Source organism: Cebus imitator, unplaced genomic scaffold (genome assembly GCF_001604975.1).
Source record: "Cebus imitator isolate Cc_AM_T3 unplaced genomic scaffold, Cebus_imitator-1.0 Scaffold215, whole genome shotgun sequence".
NCBI lineage: Eukaryota > Metazoa > Chordata > Mammalia > Primates > Cebidae > Cebus > Cebus imitator.
Window position 1 is genome coordinate 1,951,148 of NW_016107530.1, and position 17,686 is coordinate 1,968,833.

Here is a 17,686-nt window from a genome sequence, read left to right on the forward strand (position 1 = left end):
CCTTCCTTCCTTCCTTCCTTCCTTCCTTCCTTCCTTCCTTCCTTCCTTCCCTTTCTTTCTTTCCCTCCCCCACTTCTCTCTTTCTCTCTTTCTTCTGTTGATGGAACCTTGGGCTCCGACGTCCCTGAAGATGGAAAAATGGAAGGTAGACTAGGCCCCCTGCACTGTCTATTTGCCCCCTGAGGGGAGAAGAGTCATTATATTTGCCGAGTCACATATTTGCTGAGTGATACAAGGTGCCTCTTGTAGGGACAAAGATAAATCAGATGCAGTTCCTACCTCCCCAGAACCCCAGTGTGCTGGAGCAGGGGACTTGCAGTGGGGCTGGAACCCAGGTGTGTGTGTGTGGGGTGTGTGTGTGTGTACAAAGAGGCACTGGGAAGTGAGGCAGGGGGTCAGCTTTCACTGTAGGGGCTTTCACCTGGGAGGGGCTGTGGGGAGCTCAGAGCAGCGGCGTTCATTGTAGGGCTGTGGAAGAGCAGGCGTAGAGCACTGAGGGAGGGGCAGGGCCAGCTGCAAAATTGGTGGGGCACAGAGAGAAATGATTCCAGAAATCAGGGGTCATTTTTCTAAAAGTTACATAGGAAGCTTTTTCCTTTCTTTTACAGTCTCTCTCAGCATGTCATGGTGACTTTCATTTACTATTTCATATTTACTACTTTTGAAAGATCAAAACTTAGCATGAGTTTTACCATTTATCTTTATGCAATGCCAGTTTTAAGTGCAATTATCAGAGCATTTAAATCACATGTAGAACCATGAAATCACATAACTCATATTTTGTGGCTTATTTTCTCCTGAGTAGTCCAGAAGGACAAACTCAAACCACACTCAGGAGGGTCAGAAGGTGGAAGGGAGGAAGGACAGACGGCCCAGGGGCCCCGTCCATGTTGCAGGGCACCCATGCAAGCACCCTCAGGCCTGACAGCTGCTAGGTTTCTGCTCTTAGCAGTTGCTAGAATGGCTGCCCTCTACCCTGGCCCGGGGTGATCTGAGGAAGCTCAGCCAGGTCTTCTCTTTCTAAGAGTCCACCACCCTCAGCCAAGGCAGGCAGACAACTCCAAGGCTCTTAAAACCTGTGCATCATGACCTGCTCAGTACCTAGGTCCGGGGTGGGTAAGAGGCTCACTCCCGCTAAGCCCCAGGGACCCTAGGTGAGGATGAAGGAGAGCTGCTGCCTGCCTGCTCCGCCCTGAGACATGTGGGACACACGCCTGACTCTGACCCTCCCTGCTGAGGTGGAGGGCTGCAGTGCCATTGCAGAGCAGGGGTGAGGAGGGGCAGCCAGGCGGGAGAGCAGGCTGCCATCCTGGGGAGGCAGTAGGTCGGCTCATGTGTGAGCTCAGACTCCATGACTCCAGCTCCACTGACAAAACACAGGTTCAAGGATAAGATTATTAAGACTTTCAAGATGGCCATCCAGGGTATTCCATCCCAAGTGTGGGGCCTTTCTGAGCATGAGACCCTGTGTGAATGCACTGGCCCATGCCCACAAAGCCAGCACTGGGGAGAAGAACTGGGGGACATTCTTCAGGTTACTCAGCATTTCTGGGTGTCAGTTTCCCTTGGGTCAGACAGGATGGGGAGAGAGGCACTGTAAGGCCACACGTGGACGGGGCTGGGCAGCCTCCAGGGCCTCACCTCCGCCCTCCCTGTCATGGTGCTTCACCCGTGTTCACAGACTTAATCCTCCCACAGCCCTGGAGACAGGCATTCTGATGTTAGTTCCTTTCTGCAGGTGAGACGATGTCCTTTCTGTGGGGATTAAATAACATCCTAAGGAAGACCAGTGAAAGTAAGGGGCACGGCTGGTGGGCACCGAAGCATGGAGACTCCAGGTCCTCCTCCCATCAGCCCTGGGCTGTGCTTCTTCGCCACCTGCCGCCCTTGCTTCTTCGCCACCTGCCCCCAGCTCTCCTCCCTGCACAGGGCCCTGTGGGCGCCCGGCTTCTCTTACTAGGTTGAGGCATCTCAGCTTCAGCCCACACTATGTCGGCCCCATCTCTTGGCACTGCCACAGCTGGGTTCCCAGCACAGGGACTCCCCCAGCCCAGCTGCCTTCCCACGCAGGTCTTCGCACAGTTCACTGGCCAGCCTTCGGAGCAGCTGCTATCGGAGCAGGAACCCCCCACCTTGGGTCAGCTCTGGTTGGCCAGGAGAGAAGGGGTACGTGACACTGAAAGAATGTGACTGCCCCTGGCGGCCCCCTGAGTAGGGAGGGCCATGGAGAGTGGTGTCCCCTAAATGGAGTGTGGGGAGCCCTGAGCGGGAAAGGCGTCCCATCCTGACCTGCCCCATCAGGGCCTGGAGTCGAGGCTTTGTATGAGGGAGGAGCCACCACCTCCTGACCCCTTGCTGAGGCCCAAGCTTATGCTGGGAGAGCCTTCCATTTCAAAACCAGCAGCAGGCGACCTCAGTTGGAGTGACAGGTGGCAGGCCCTAGGCAGTGGTAGGAGGATGACCCCTCCTCTAGCGCAAATAAACATGGAATCAGCACTGTGCAGAGCTCTCTCTGTGGCTTAGGGCTTCCTCTATGCCCTCCTAGCCCAGGCAGGGTGACAGCCACAGCCGGCAGTCCCTGTGGGCTTGGGTGGCTCCCTCCTCATCCTGTTCTTTCTCCTTCCCTGCATGTGGCAGAGCTCCGCCTGGAGGGAAACTTCCTACACCGCCTCCCCAGCGAGGTCAGTGCCCTGCAGCACCTCAAGGCCATTGACCTGTCCCGGAACCAGTTCCAGGACTTCCCTGAGCCACTCACTGCCCTGCCGGCGCTGGAGACCATCAACCTGGAGGAGAACGAGATCGTAGGTGAGTGGGCCCGGCCCACTCGGCCCTGGGCTGTTGCGCTTGTACAAGGCACTCATGGGGCACAGGGCTCTGAAGTCGACCTTCACAGGCGGGAAGGAAAGCTTGGGCTGTCTGTCCCACACGCCTGAACAAAGGGCCTGGGGCTTGGGAAGGTAGACATTTTGAGGCCCTGTCGCCTGCCTGTTGCTGGGTGGGACACTGGCTTTTCCTGGCAGGTGGATGACCTGGGCTTTCACCACCATGCAGCTCTGAACTAGCTGGGCCACTGGGGGCCACAAGCCCTCCCTCTCCGGGTCTGGCCTGCCAGCCTAGGTGGTCTCAGACCCTTCGGCTGTGGCCCTCTGTGTGCTTTCTCCTCCCCAAGTCCCCTGCCTTCACCAAGACCTCTTCACAGGGGTGAGCAGGGCCCATTAGAGACTGCCACGTTCAGCACAGCCACTCTGTGCCTTCCAGGACAAACACGCTGCTCTCTGTCAGCCCAGCCTGCCAGGGCTCTCACTACCAGGGAGCCAGGGGTCTGATAGGTGCCTTCTGCAAACAGCAGACCCCAGGAGGGTGGATTCTGCTGAGGTCAGGAAGCAGCCCCTCCTTCCTCTTGCAGCAATGATGTACCTCCTGTCTCATCAGGACCTCAGAGAGCCGAGCCTCAGCTCCAGGTAGTGGTCTCACCTGCCCAGAGAACCTGGGCACTGGGCGGGGTCTCTGTGTGCCCTCCCTCCTGCAGCGCCTTCCTTCGGTGGCTCCGCCCCAGTTCACCCTGTCTCACATGACCTCTAATGTGGATGCTGTTCTAATGCCAGTGATGTTCATAATAACCCCCTTCAGTTATGCTTTCATTGTTATAAGCCCTTTTATAGCCATTATCCCATTTGATGAAAAGCAACAGCTTCCTAGTAGTTTGGACCCAGCTACTGGGGCATGGCCTGCCTCATGTGGAGGCAAGTGCCCATCTGTCAGGGGTGCTGCAGGCAGGACTGTGGCCCTGGCTGGGTAGGAGGCAGGGCCAGCTGACCTTTGAGGCTCTGGGTCTTTTCTTGGACAGGTGAATCAACCAAGGACCAAACATATCATGAGAGAGCATCGGGTTACATAGTGAGACTCATAGTGCCAGGACAGGAATATGTGATTCCAGAACAGCCCTGTGCCCAGGATGGACTTCTCTTGCCTGAAGTCTGGGGAGCCCCTGGAGGTGGGCTCTGGTTCAGTCTTGGGTTCCCAAGACCAGAGTCCTCAAGCAGCTTGCCCTTGGATTGGCTCCTGGGTCACTGGGGCCTCTGAGTAGTCTTTAAGCAGAAGGAGCCTGTCCAGAAATGCCTTGGCCTGCGTGGCCCTCCCTGCTGTGCTGTCCTCCTCACCCTGGGCCTTGCTTCTGAGCCCTTTGCCTCCTGCATTCTTGGCCAGGCCCTTCTTGCCTGGGTCCTTCCTTTCCTGTCTCTATTAATTGTGGCCCCTTCTGATGCCTGCACTTCCTTCTCCTGCTCATCCAAATGGGGCAGTAACTGAGCAAGACCAGAGCTGGATGTGCAGCTGGTAGACAGGTGGTTCTCACCAGCATTGGCCGTGGCTTCCCCACATCCTAACTGTGGCCTTGGAAGGTTCACAGCAGCTGTGTGAGCCTCAGCGCCCTCTAATCTTTCAAATGAAGCTTATCCCCCACCCCTAGAAGGTGGTTTGAGATAGGAAGGGGGCTTTTCTGCAGGTAGGGGAGCAAGTCCAGTGGGTACCTATGTCGGCTGCAGTCCAAGAAGGGACTTGTACCAAAGTGGGCAGCAAGGGTGGCCCGGATCTCCTGGTCCTTCGCCTTCTAAAAGGCTGGCAATGTTTCTTAGCAAGCACAGCCACAGAGCAAAGATCGGCTGTTTTTGGCTCCTCTTGCATAGATATACCCCCGCTTTTCTGAAGAACGATAGTAATAATTTCTACATGTGGAAGCATCTTACGTCTTACCAAGAATGGTCATGTGTAGTCCCACATCCACAGGATGATGTTCTCCCTTTGACACAGGTAGAAACTGAAGCTCTAAGCCTTCATGGCCAAGTGCCTGTCACACACCTGGCCAGGTAAGACACATCAGCGACTGGGCTGTGTTTCCCAGTCAGTTCAGCCTGGGACAGGCTGGTGATATAGAGTTGCCAGGGGCTGCCCCTGTCCAGGAGGGGCTCCTGGTTAACCCCATCTGGCCAGCTGCTCCTGAAAAAGCTTGACTGATCCCAGGGCCCTGTCCACTGCAGGAGGCCTTGGTGGTTCTTCCCCTGCCCCCGATCTGGAGAGGGGCGTATGGAGGCAGCCACTGTTCCCTTGCTGGTGTCTCCCTGCTTCTATTTGCTACTGCTCCCGCGCCCATCCCAGTTATTCGGGTGGCTTCTCAACTCCCAAACTGGCAGGAGGGCCAGGCCACAGCCTTCATCCCCAGGCTGGAGGGAGGTGAGAACGAAAGGGCCTGCTGGAGGAAGGAGGGGCTGCGGTTACAGTGAAGAAGGTAGGGCCGCAGAGCCTTCCCTAGGGAAATAGCTCTGCACTCTTCACTGCTTGTAGCTGAGCTCCTGCAGCACCTCGCAGGATAATTATAGAAGCTTACGGTGCCTTCAGAGTGGCTTATTTTTTCCTTTCAGAATGCTTAGAGGGTGGTGGAAAAATAAATCAAAATTGTTATGAGAAATCAATTCAAGATTATTGAAGGAGCCTTCAAAGCTTTAGTAAGTAGAGAACAGGCAGCTCTGAAACAAGTCCCCAAGTGAACTGTAAGGACAGCCACCCTAAAGGGACCTCCCCCAAAGTGTCCCCAGCCTGGCGCTGGAAAGACCTGGGAGCTCTCAGCATCCAGGCAGCTGCCAGGATCAATTCAGTCATCCTCTTGTTTCCAGATAGAGCTGCCACCTGATCTTCCTCTGCCCTCTGAGCCATTCTCAGGGAGAGAAGGAGAGAGGTCTGGGATCTCAACAGGGCATGCAGGCTGTGAGGGACAAGGATACTCTGCTTTCTGATGCTGACCACTGGGAGGTAGTACCTGACCTTGGTGCTCACAGGTAGCTAAATGCCCTCAGGTCAGGTCTGCATGGCACTTGGATGCCCTTGTTTCCACCTGGAGCACACAGCCCTCTGGTCTACATGTTTGACCCTTCTCTGCCCTCCTCACCTCTGCCAGCATCGGGCCTGGCATGTGGCATACAGGAGGCGCTCAGCTGTGTGGGAGCATCATGCAGAGCAGGAATTCCAAAGCCTTGAAGCTTCTCTGAAATAACTGAGACATGATAGGGCAGAGTTTTCAAGTTGCGTACTATAACCTGCTAGTGAATTAAGTCAGTGGGTGAAGAACAGCAATTTTTTAATGCAATAAAATAGAAAATGTCAGAGTATATCATCACATATAAAATGGTAATTACTATGCTGTAGCTTTTAATTTCAGTTTCATCACATATAAAATGGTAATTATTATGTTGTAACTTTTAATTTCAGTTTTACTATGTGCATGCACAGATATAGATAGATAGATAGATAGATAGATAGATAGATAGATAGATAGATAGATGATAGATAGAGATATACTGGGACGTGATGAAAAATGGTTATTTCTTACTCTTAGTCATGATGAAAAAATACTGAAAACTACTCCTACGAGTTGTCCTGCAGAGATTTGAGGGTCTGTTCTCTGCCACTTCAGCCACCTGTCCTCCCCAGCTCATGCCCCAGCCACATTATCAGACTTCCTCCTCTCATCCCTCCCCTTCACCCACCCCGCATGGCCCATGTTCTCAGTCTGGAAGTCTTTTCTCATGTCTTACATTTTCTCTGCCTGTGGCCAAATCCTGAGTCTGGGCCTGGTTCAGGTGAAAGGGAAGCAGAGTGGGTCAAGGGCCCTCTCCCTCTCCCAGCTGACTCCCTGGCAGACACAGAGCTGCAGGTGTCTCCCACCCAGAGGATAGGCTTCCAGGGTCCTTGGGGACTGGCCTACCAGGACACAGATGTTTACTCTAGGCACTCCCAGGAGGGAGGAAAGGGTTTGTAGCTTAGAATATTTGTTCAGACAACAGTCATTTGTAAGTTTCTGGGAGATGAGATAGTTCCTGTATTTTTCAAATCAGAAAGTGGCGTATGGAAGTTTTTAAGTGTTTATAAATAAGACCACCTGGGAAATGTCATCTCTGGAGAAGGAGGGGCTACGGAGATGCAAGTCTCGACCTCAGGTTGCTTACAGGTATTAGTGTCAGCAAACACTAGACAGCTAGATAGCACCTGGTCACAGGTGTAGGGGAGGGCTGATATGCTGTGGAGAGCTAGGGAGAGGACTCTCAGTGGGAGGGAGGGTGGCTGTCCTTGTGTCCTTGTGGGAGGGTTTCTAAGGAGATGGATATGAGCGATGACATGGGGATGTGATGGGTGGAGACAGTCAGCTCGCTCACCCCAGTAGCCAACACATGTGGCTTGAAGGTAGCCACACACGTGGATGCAGGGGCAGCAGGGCCTCGCCACTGGCTCACCAGTACTTGGTGCTTCATAGCCATTCAGTCCTGGATCATGTGGGGCGGAAGACAAAAATCACACATTTGAGAGACTATTTTGCCACATAAGAGACTATTATTTCAGTTAAGCTGGAATTTAACTTTCTGTAACCCTCAGTTCTCTGGGTTTTTTTTTTTTTTTTTTTTTTTTTTTTTCTCTCTATGCACCTACTGCTCCAGAGAGCACAAGAGATTAGAGGAAAACAAGTCTTTGTTAAGAATTTAAGTGGGGCGTGGTGGCTCATGCCTGGAATCTCAGCACTTTGGCAGGCCAGGTGGGAGAATTGCTTGAGCCCAGGAGGTTGAGACCAGCCTGGGCAACATGACGAAACCCCATCTCTACAAAAAAAATACAAAAATTAGCTGGGCGTGGTAGTGTGAACCTGTAGTTCCAGCTACTTGGGAGGCTGAGGTGGGAGAATCAATTGAGCCTGGGAGGTTGAGGTTGCAGTGAGCCATGATTGTACCACTGCACTCCAGCCTGGGCCACAGAGTGAGACCCTGTCTCAAAAAACAAAAACAAATAAAACGGAATTGATTACATAGAGTAACAGGACTTTTTTTTTTCCTTTGAGATGGGGTCTTGCTCTGTCACACAACCTGGAGTGCAGTGGCACGATCTTGGCTCACTGCAACCTCAACTTCCCAGGCTCAAGTGATCCTCAGCCTCTCAAGTAGCTGGAACCACAGGTGCACACCACCATGCCTTACTAATTTTTGTACTTTTGGTAGAGATGGGTTTTTGCCATGTTGCCCAGGCTGGCTTCAAACTCCTGAGCTCAAGTGACCCACCTGTCTTTAGCTCCCAAAATGCTGGGATTACAGGCATGAGCCACTGCGCCCAGCCAATAGCAATTTTAAGAGGAAAAGTATCTGTGCCATATAGGATGCTTTGGGCTGCATTTACTTAATTCTGCCCTCGTCCTGTTTCACCTCTTACTATCCCTGCTGATATTTCTCAAGGTGTGGTCCCAGGACCAGCAATAACAGCATCGCTAAAAACTGGTTGGCGATGTACATTCTCTGGCCTTGCCCCAGACCTAGATCAGAAGCTCTGGGGACGGGGCAGCAGTCTGTTGTACTGCCCGCCTGCATACCCCTTGCCTTCTGATTCACATGCATGCTGAAGCCTGAGAAGCTCTGCCTGGGCTCTCTTTTTTTTTTTTTTTTTGGGCAGGTTTCGCTCTTGTTACCCAGGCTGGAGTGCAATGGCGCAATCTCGGCTCACCTCAACCTCCGCCTCCTGGGTTCAGGCAATTCTCCTGCCTCAGCCTCCTGAGTAGGTGGGATTACAGGCACGCGCCACCATGCCCAGCTAATTTTTTGTATTTTTAGTAGAGATGGAGTTTCACCTTGTTGACCAGGATGGTCTTGATCTCTTGACCTCGTGATCCACCCGCCTTGGCCTCCCAAAGTGCTGGGATTACAGGCTTGAGCCACCGCGCCCGGCTTGGGCTCTCGATTCTCAAAGTGTCATCCATAGGTCTGCAGCATGGGCATCCTAGAAGCTTGTTAGAGATGAAGAACCTTACGTTTCACTTCACACCTCCTGAGTCAGAATCTGCCCCTGAGCAAGAACGCCAGGTGATTTGTTTGTATAATAATTCTTCATTTAAGGAGCACTGTGCCAAGGCCTGGCCTGCTACCCATCCTGTAGATCCACCACCCCTCAGTAGAATAGGGTCAGCAGGAACTAGGGAATCTTGGCCGAAACAAATGCTTCTGGACCCAAAGCTCTGTCTCCTACCAGGTGGGACAGTGGCATAGTGGGAGGCTTTAGACCTCCCAATTTGCCAGGGAGGGTGCCTTGACCTGCCAGTGCCAGATGCCCTCAACACTTCCTCTGGGCTCACAAGGCAGATGGAACCATGGTCACAAAAGGCTTCTCGGTGTCCACTAGGACTACCTGCCTGTCTTCAGCTTGGATGACACAGAGAAGGAGACCCCTGACTGGGGTAATGCCTGTAATCCCAGCAGTTTGTGAGGCCAAGGCAGGAGGATCGCTTGAAGCTAGGAGTTTGAAACCAGCCTGAGCAACATAATGAAGCCCCCATCTCTACAAAAAAAAAAAAATTAAAAACAAGTAGCCAGGCATGGTGGCACATACCTGTAGTCCCAGCTACTCAGGAGACTGAGGCAAGAGGAGTGCTGGAGCTAGGAGTTCAAGGCTGCAATGAAGTACGATTGTGTCACTGTACTCCAATCTGGGTGACAGAGGGATACCCTGTCTCAACAACAACACCAAAAAAAAAAAAAAAAAGACAGAAAGGAAAGGGAGACTCCCATGGTGAGAGCAGAAGCAGAGCAGAAGCCAGGGCTCACTCTTATACCTGCTTCTGCTTCTATTCTGAGAAGGGGACCTGTGGCCCCCTACAGGGTAGCGAGCCTCTGAGTCAAACTCCGCTCAACCTGACCACTCTCCACATTCAACCCTTGCCTGTCCTCCCTCCCTTAACCTCGGCTTCCCAGAGTTTTGTAGCAAGAAAGGCAAAAGTCTGAAGCCCCACACACATCATTAGCGTGAGCAGGCCTCCTCTCTGTAAGCTTCCATTTCCTCATCAGAGGAAGTGGGGAGGACAGTGTGGGCAGGATGTCCATGCAGAGTGGGGAGGACAGTGCCAGCCGCTGGAATCAGGCTGGCGGCAGCGTCACTGTGATCACCTCGTGTGGCTCAGCCCACCTGGAGTCCTGACCACATGCTGCCTGCTCACTCCTCGCCTTCTAACCCATAGGGCCACTTGTTGCATATATTTCTTGCACACACCCAGAGGCCAGGACAGAGGAGGCAGAGGGCACTATTCAGAGGTATGATGGAGGCTAACCGATGGCTGCAGGGTCCAGGGCCAGGTGCAGGTGGCCAGGGAAGGTTTGCTGCAGTCGGCCTTCTGGAACGCTCCGAGCGGCCAGCTCCCAGCAGAGTTGTGTCACGCCCTCCCTGGTCCCCCAGAGCCCACCCCAACCTTCCTTCTCCTCATGCACACACTTGGAAGAATGCTGCTCTGTCATTTCAGGTCTCAGTCTTGGGTCCCATTGTGACTCACAGAGAGGGGACAAATAATTTCTGCAGAGAAGGGAGCTGACAGGTGAGGAATCCCCACTTACCACTGTAAGGATGATGCAAAAGATGTTGCAAGGGGAGGCTGCAGATCTGTGTCTGAGTCCCACCTTCAGCACCATCTGTGTGAGGTCGATTAACTGGAAACAGAGACTCAGTTTCCTATCTGAAAAACAGGAAGATAGTCCTTCCCTATGTCCTCACAGCCCTCTCCAGAGGATAAGATGAAATTATGCATGCACCACATTTTGTAAAGCATGAAGTGCTTCATGGACTTCTAAGGGATTGTTGACCCTCCGCCCATATAAGTGTCTGCATATGTAAAGGGGGCCCCTACATCCTGGTTGGGTAGTTAATGATGACTAACCTTCCCATGCCTGATACTGTACCTCCGGGTTATAAAGCGCCTTCCCCCACTGTGCGTCCTCTAATCTCCCAGACACCTGATCAGGCAGTATAGGAAACAAACCATGCAGGCATTTTAAGTAAAAAGGGCTTCATGGGGACTTAGGTTCTTACAAAAGTCTGGAAGGTGTTGGCAGTGGGTGAGGCTGGGCTGCCAACCGTCACTCTCAGAGTACCGCTGATGGGAGTGAGTTAGTCCCTCCATAGTCAGGAAGCGGAGAGCAGGAGGCCACAGTGGAACTGGTGAGCTCAAGTCATTCTGCAGGACTGCCAAGGAGGGATTGGGATGACACGGCAGGGGGCCTGGAACCTGAGATGCTAAGGCAGAAACCCACCCCCTGTCCCCTCTGAGGCACTGACTGGCCGACCCTGACTGCAGGGGATCAAGAAAATGTGGGTTTATGTCACCAGCAAGTTATTCAATCGCTTGGTGTCTCCATTTCCTTCTCTGGACGATACTGGATTAAATGAGAATACTGGATTAAGTGAGTCAGTCTATGCAGCGCACTTCAAACCATGCTGACGTGCAGTGAGCTCTCTGTATCGTGGTAGTTGTGCTGTAAGAATGTAAGGGGCAGCTCAGACAAGGGCTTGCGGATATAATCATGGTCTGTTCGAGTTGGGCAAGACCTCGGTGAGTTGCCCAAGATCTGAGTGACTCTGGTATATCATGGAAAGATTAGACGCAGTAACTGGGCAGTACAGAATGGCAGGCCGGCTGCAAGGGACTGACAGTGCTGGGTGGCAGGGGGTCCTTCCTCCCTCCCTTGCTCCCTCTCTTCCTTACCACGTCTGTAAACGGGATTTGAGATGGCCACTTAGTATCTAGAAGAGGGAGCAATCATGATGCACAGCCTTCAAGCCTGGCAAGAATTTGAGTAGGCAGGGGCCCTCTGGGCTGGCACATCTGGGAGGATGAAGTCAAACCTGTAGCACTCCTCTCCTGCGCCTGGATCTGGGGCTACAAGCCCATCTGGAGGGATACTGATTTGTTCCCTCCCTGGGCGTGGAGTTTGGATTGCCCCCTGAGTACAGACAGCTTCCCAGAGTCTGAGCCTTGCCTGGACTCCTGTGTGCTGTGTCACAAGCCCCATGAAAGGATGACTTGCCCTCCGAGGTGGTAGCTTCCTGCCTTCTGCCCCGCACGCCCTTGCTTGGTGTCTGCAGAGCTCTGAGTTGTGCTCACAGGCATCGAGCAGTAGAGGCAGGCATTGATTGTGTTAGCAAGCACTTGGGAGGTAGTCATTAGACAAAAAGTGCAGAGCGCCTGCCAGCTGTGCAGCCTCACCAAGGGAGAGGCTGGGAGTAAACAAACAGATGTCAAAGGCAATTAGGGCAAATTAGACATGGCCCCCAGACACGAGGGTGTAGGAAGCTGTTTGCAGCCTTTGCCCCACTTGTATGCACCTGCAGGGAGGTAGCAAGCCACACACTTGGTCTCTGCCCAGATGGCATTCTCTGTGCCAATCACTGTGTGGTGAAGCCTAGATGAACCAAAGCCTCCAATTCTCCAGGCTGTTGTGGTGCTCTGCTGCTAGCACACAGGTCAACATCGAGAAGTTCTTTGACCCTTGCTTAAAACATAACAAAAGGGCTGGGCGTGGTGGCTTATGCCTGTAATCTCAGCATTTTGGGAGGCTGAGGTGGGTGGATCACTTGAGGTCAGAAGTTCAAGACTGGCCTGCCCAACATGGTGAAACCCTGTCTCTCTACTAAAAATATAAAAATTAGCCAGGTATGGTGGCAGATGCCTGTAATCCCAGCTACTCAGGAGGCTGAGGCAGGAAAATTGCTTGAACCCAGGAGGCAGAGGTTGTAGTTAGCCAAGATCACACCACTGCACTCCAGCCTGGGTAACAGAGTGACACTGTGTCTCAAAAATAAGTAAACACAACAAAAGGCTTCCAGGCTCCACTTACTGCCACTCTCTACTACTGACTGTCCCTGTCTCTGTCCAGAGTGCTGGAGAGCCACCTAATGCCCTGGATCTCCAAGCCCAGCCTTGCAAGGATGCCTTATCCAAGGAATAAAAGGCTTGTGGGGATATGGACATGGATATGTAACCATAATGGGTTTGTTTCCCGATGCACTCAGCAAGCCAGTATGCGGAGACGCCGGGTTGCAGCAGAGAAAGAGGTTTAATCATAGGGTCACTGAACAAAGGCATCAGAGGACACTTCAAATCTATTGCCCCAAGGAATTTGGAATTAGAGTTTTTAACAGTTTTGGAGTGGGCCAAAGTGTGGAGATCATTGACTGGTGGAAGAGTGCAGGGTGAGGTCATGGGACAGGGAGAGGAAGCAGCTGTGCTTTTATGCTCATCCTGATCCTCCGTGGGGGTCTCCAAACTGGTTGCTGGAATTGGGGGCCTGAAAAACATCTTAAGCTATCCTGCAGCAAAAACTCATGATTCTAATGTTAGAGATTCTGTCCACAGGAACAACGGCGACATAAATCGATTTGTAAACAGTCTTTGGACCCTAATGTCAGAAATCCAATCTACAGGAACAACTGAGATGCAAATGGTCAGGATCTTGTGCTGTGTGACTTTCAGCAACAAGGAAATGGGCCAAAGTACAGCCCAACTGATGCTTAATTATAACTGTATTTCAATTCAGATTGTGACATGCAATTCTTTTTTTTTTTTTTTTGAGACGGAGTTTCGCTTTTGTTTCGCATTGCAGGCTGGAGTGCAATGGCGCGATATCGGCTCACCGCAACCTCCGCCTCCTGGGTTCAGGCAATTCTCCTGCCTCAGCCTCCTGAGTAGCTGGGATTACAGGCACGCGCCACCATGCCCAGCTAATTTTTTGTAGTTTTAGTAGAGACGAGGTTTCACCATGTTGACCAGGATGGTCTCGATCTCTTGACCTCGTGGTCCACCCGCCTCGGCCTCCCAAAGTGCTGGGATTACAGGCGTGAGCCACCGCGCCCGGCCGACATGCAATTCTTGTCAGCCCTCTGGGGACACTTTCGGATTCAGGCATTGAATGAAGGGAGACGTTCCTTCATTCACCAGTTGCTGTTTTTAACTAAGCAATTTACTTTGTGCTAGAGCTGAGCTTCAGTGAGCGGGAGACACAAATAGAACAAACACACTCCCTGCTCTCACGGCGCTCCTGACATTGTCCCCTGCACTAGTGACCATTCGCTGCACACCAATCTCTTCTCTAAGCACTTTTCAGGGATGCTTTTATTTAATCCTCATGACAACCTTATGAGGCAGATACTATTTTTCTCTTGAGGTGAGAAAACTGAGGCACAGGGAGATTAAATAACTTGGCCAGGATCACTCCATCCAAGCCAGGATTCCAACTTAAGTAGTCTCGCTACAGAGTCCCAGCTATTCAGGAAAGTGCTTTGCATGGGGAGAGATTTTTGCACATAGCTATAGGGGGGTGGAAATCCACAGGAACATTATGGCTGAAGTGCACAACTTTGGTTGGAAGGAAACACCTCTGGGGTGGAGAGAACAGTAAAAGGTAATGAGGCAGGTTTCCCTAGGCCAGGTAGGCAGTTAGCCCCGCTCCTGCTAGTTCCAGTCAACTCTGGAAGTCAGGGGCAGGGGCAGGTGGCACCCAGAATGGAAGTGCTGTGTGAGCATTTTCACCAGATTCTCTCATTAATCTTCACCAAGAGGACCAGTGGTACCCAAACTAGCTGTGCATTCAAATCATCGAGCAGGCTTTTAAAACTCCATATCCTGACCACACTCCATGCCAATTAAATCAGAGTCTCTGATGGTGGGATTTGGGCTTCATTGTTTTTTAAAGCTCTCAATGTAGTTGCCCAACAGTTTCTTCTTGCCTGCTGCCCAGGAAAGCCAATTCACTGAGAGCAGCAGGCTTTGCAGCAAAGAAAGAGTTTAATAATCACAGGGCCAGCCAAGCCAGAGGATGAGAGAGAATTCTCAAATCAGCCTTCTTGAGAAGTTAGAGGCTAGGATTTTTTAAGGATGGTTTGTTGGGCAGGAGGCTAGGGAATGGGGAATGCGGATTGATTGGGTTGGGGCTGAAGTCATAGCGGGTTGAAGCTGTCTTCTTGTGCTGAGTCAGTTCCTGGGTGGGGGTCACAAGACCACTTGAGCCAGTTTCTTTGTATGGGTTACTGGTTGAGATGGTTTGGCTGTGTTCCCACATAAATCTCATCTTGAATTGTAGCTTCCATAATTTCCATGTGTTGTGGGAGGGACCCAGTGGGAGATAATTGAATTATGGGGGGTATTTTCCCCCATACTTTTCTCATGGTAATAAATAAGTCTCATGAGATCTGTTGGTTTTATAAGGGGTTTCCCCTTTTACTTGGCTCTCATTCTCTCTTGCCTGCTACCATGTAAGACGTGCCTTTCACCTTCTGCCATGATTGTGAGGCCTCCCCAGCCACATGGAACTCTGAGTCCATTAAACCTCTTTTTCTTTATAAATTACCCAACCTCTGGTATATCTTCATCAGCAGTGTAAACACAGACTAATACACTGGTCCAGGTGGTGCCAGCTGGTCCATCAGAATGCAGATTCTGAGAGACAGCTCAAACACCAATCATAGGTTTTGCAGTTGTGATGTTATCTGTAGGAGCAGTTGGGGAGGTTAGGAATCTTGTGACCCCCAGCTCCATGACTTCAGAACCATAATTCTAACCTTGTGGCTAACTTGTTAGTTTTACAAAGGTGGTCCCTGAGCAAGGACGGAGTTAGTTTTGGGAAGGGGCTGTTATTGTCTTTGTTTTAAGGTTAAGCTATAAACTAAATTCCTCCCATAGTTAGCTTGGCTTATGCTCAAGAATGATCAAGGACAGCTTATGAGTTTAGAATCAAGATGGAGTCAGCTATGTCAAATTTCTCTCCCTGTCATAATATTGTAGAGGCAGCTTTATCCAGATGATTTCGGTGTGCAGGCTAGATAGAACCACTGAGCTAGACCAGAACTTCTGACGAACCTTCTGCCCCAGGTGAACACCACCAATTCCAAGGCAGGAAACATGGGCACATGAGGAGGACAACAAATTTGTCATTCTTTTCTGAGGCTCTTCCCAGAGCATCTTCCAAAGCAGAGGAACTCCGAGAGGCCTGAGAGCAGCCTGTGGGAGGGCGCAGGCCTTCCAGCGGCCGGAGTGCAGGAGGGAGGAGGAGGGAGGATGCAGAGGATGAGGAGGATGAGGGTCAGGCATCGGCCCAGCAGTTTCAGCTGCTTATTTGGCTGTCTCCAGAGTGGCCAAAAAGAAGACTGAGTCATTTCTGCAGAACACTGTTATGATCTGGCTTTGATTCCATGTCAGATCAGGGCGCAGGGGAGTCTTTGGAGGGAAAGGCTGTGGCAGGTGGCCCCCTTGATGCTCATTAGCCCACCCTTGCTGGCCAACCTGGGGCACAGAGGAGGAATCAAAGAAGGCTTTTTCTCCTTTGCTTTTCTTTCCCTGCAGCTCATACTTAAGGAGAGAAAAATGTCTCTAAGTTCATTAGTAGATTCTTAAAACAACCCCATGCTTCCTATCCTAACAATGGGGGCGTCTGCCATACTTTCTGCACCTCACTAGCCCCATCCTCCCTGGAGAGCACCAATGGTCCCACCCCACAGACCATGAGGTGGAAGGACGGTCTTAAAGATGAAAGATTGAGGTTCAGAGACGTGAAGGGACTTGCCTGAGGGTGCATAGCTTTAAATGGCAGTGTCAAAATTAGGGCCTGGGTCCCTAGCCCTGTTCACCCTGTCAAATGGCCCTTGTTCAGCAGGGCCACCCAGCTAGAACTCAGCCTGCAGGATTGTCAAGGCTGTGCAGTGTGCTCCTGGCTCTCTGAGGCCTGGTGCTGTTCTATTTCTGTTTGCTTCAGCACCACCCCTGCCAGGATGCCCAGTCCAGGGCCCTGTGGAGGTAGGGAAGGCTCAGCCCCTGCCCACCTGGCTCTGCCCAGCAGGGTGTGGTGTAGTGGTATAGTGGTCTGAGAGACTGTGTGTGTGTGTGTGTGTGTGTGTGTGTTCCTGGAGCTTTCCTGCTGCAGCATGACCCCCCGTCCCCTCCAGGTTGCCACAGTCTGCTTGCGTGTCTCTTGTGGCATTTTGAGAGGGGTGTGCAGCTCCGCATGGCACACCAGGGTGTCCTTGATCTTAGTTGTTTTTGTGTCCAGACACCAGAGCTGCCTTAGGCTGAGATGTGGGGCCAGGGCTGGCCTGGATTCACCAGCAATGCTGGAATCAGAGGCCAGCCAGCTCTTCTGCTTACCTCTGCTAGGCACTTAACCGCCCCAACACTTCCCCGGGTTCCGACCCCTCCTTCTTGCCTCAGGATTCCACTCTGGGCACCACATTGGATGAGGAAAGCACTCAGGAGCCATCGTTTGTAATCATCCTGCTTCTCGGCCGTCTCACTGCTGTGAGACAAGTTTACCTGTCAATAGCACTAACAATTAGCAAGACGGGGGCAAGCTGACCTTGGGGAGGTAATTTTCTGTAAACACTGCCCACTCTGCATCTATTATTACTGATTAAACTTCCCACAGACATAGATGGGAGTCCAGGGTAACTGTCTGCAGTGGGAGGAGGGCCAGACAGGGCATGGTTTCATTCTGCTTGAGGTTTTTGTCCTGCCACAGGCCACTGAGTCCTTGACTTTAGTCCCCACCTAAGACACGAGGCCTTGCAACAGAAGCCTATACACTTGGGGGCCATGGAAACGTAAAGGAACATCCCTCTGCCTTCATAAAAGGATTATAGAATCTCACATTCCTACATTCTACAGTCATAGGCTGAAAGAGGTGAAGTAACCCCAGAATGCCCTGTAGACTCAAAGCTTGTCTTTATTTGGAATAGTAGAATGTTGGAGGCTGGTTGCAGTGGCTCACACCTGTAATCCCAGTACTTTAGGAGGCTGAGGCAGGTGGATCACTTGAGGTCAGAAGTTGGAAACCAGCCTGGCCAACATGGTGAA

General features: G+C 51.8%; 1 protein-coding gene across 7 annotated transcripts in view; it reads left to right on the forward strand.

Annotated features, from left to right (window-relative positions):
• Positions 1-17,686, forward strand: part of LRRC20 (leucine rich repeat containing 20) — a 76,906-nt gene that overhangs the window by 45,549 nt on the left and 13,671 nt on the right. For 6 of the 7 annotated variants that reach the window (XM_017548874.2, XM_017548876.2, XM_037745835.1 and 3 more), the window contains one exon: positions 2,638-2,805. The exons of the other annotated variant lie outside the window; for it this stretch is intronic. In XM_017548874.2, the coding sequence (XP_017404363.1) occupies positions 2,638-2,805 (168 nt within the window). The remainder of the gene's footprint in view (positions 1-2,637; positions 2,806-17,686) is intronic. 7 annotated transcript variants of the gene reach the window in all.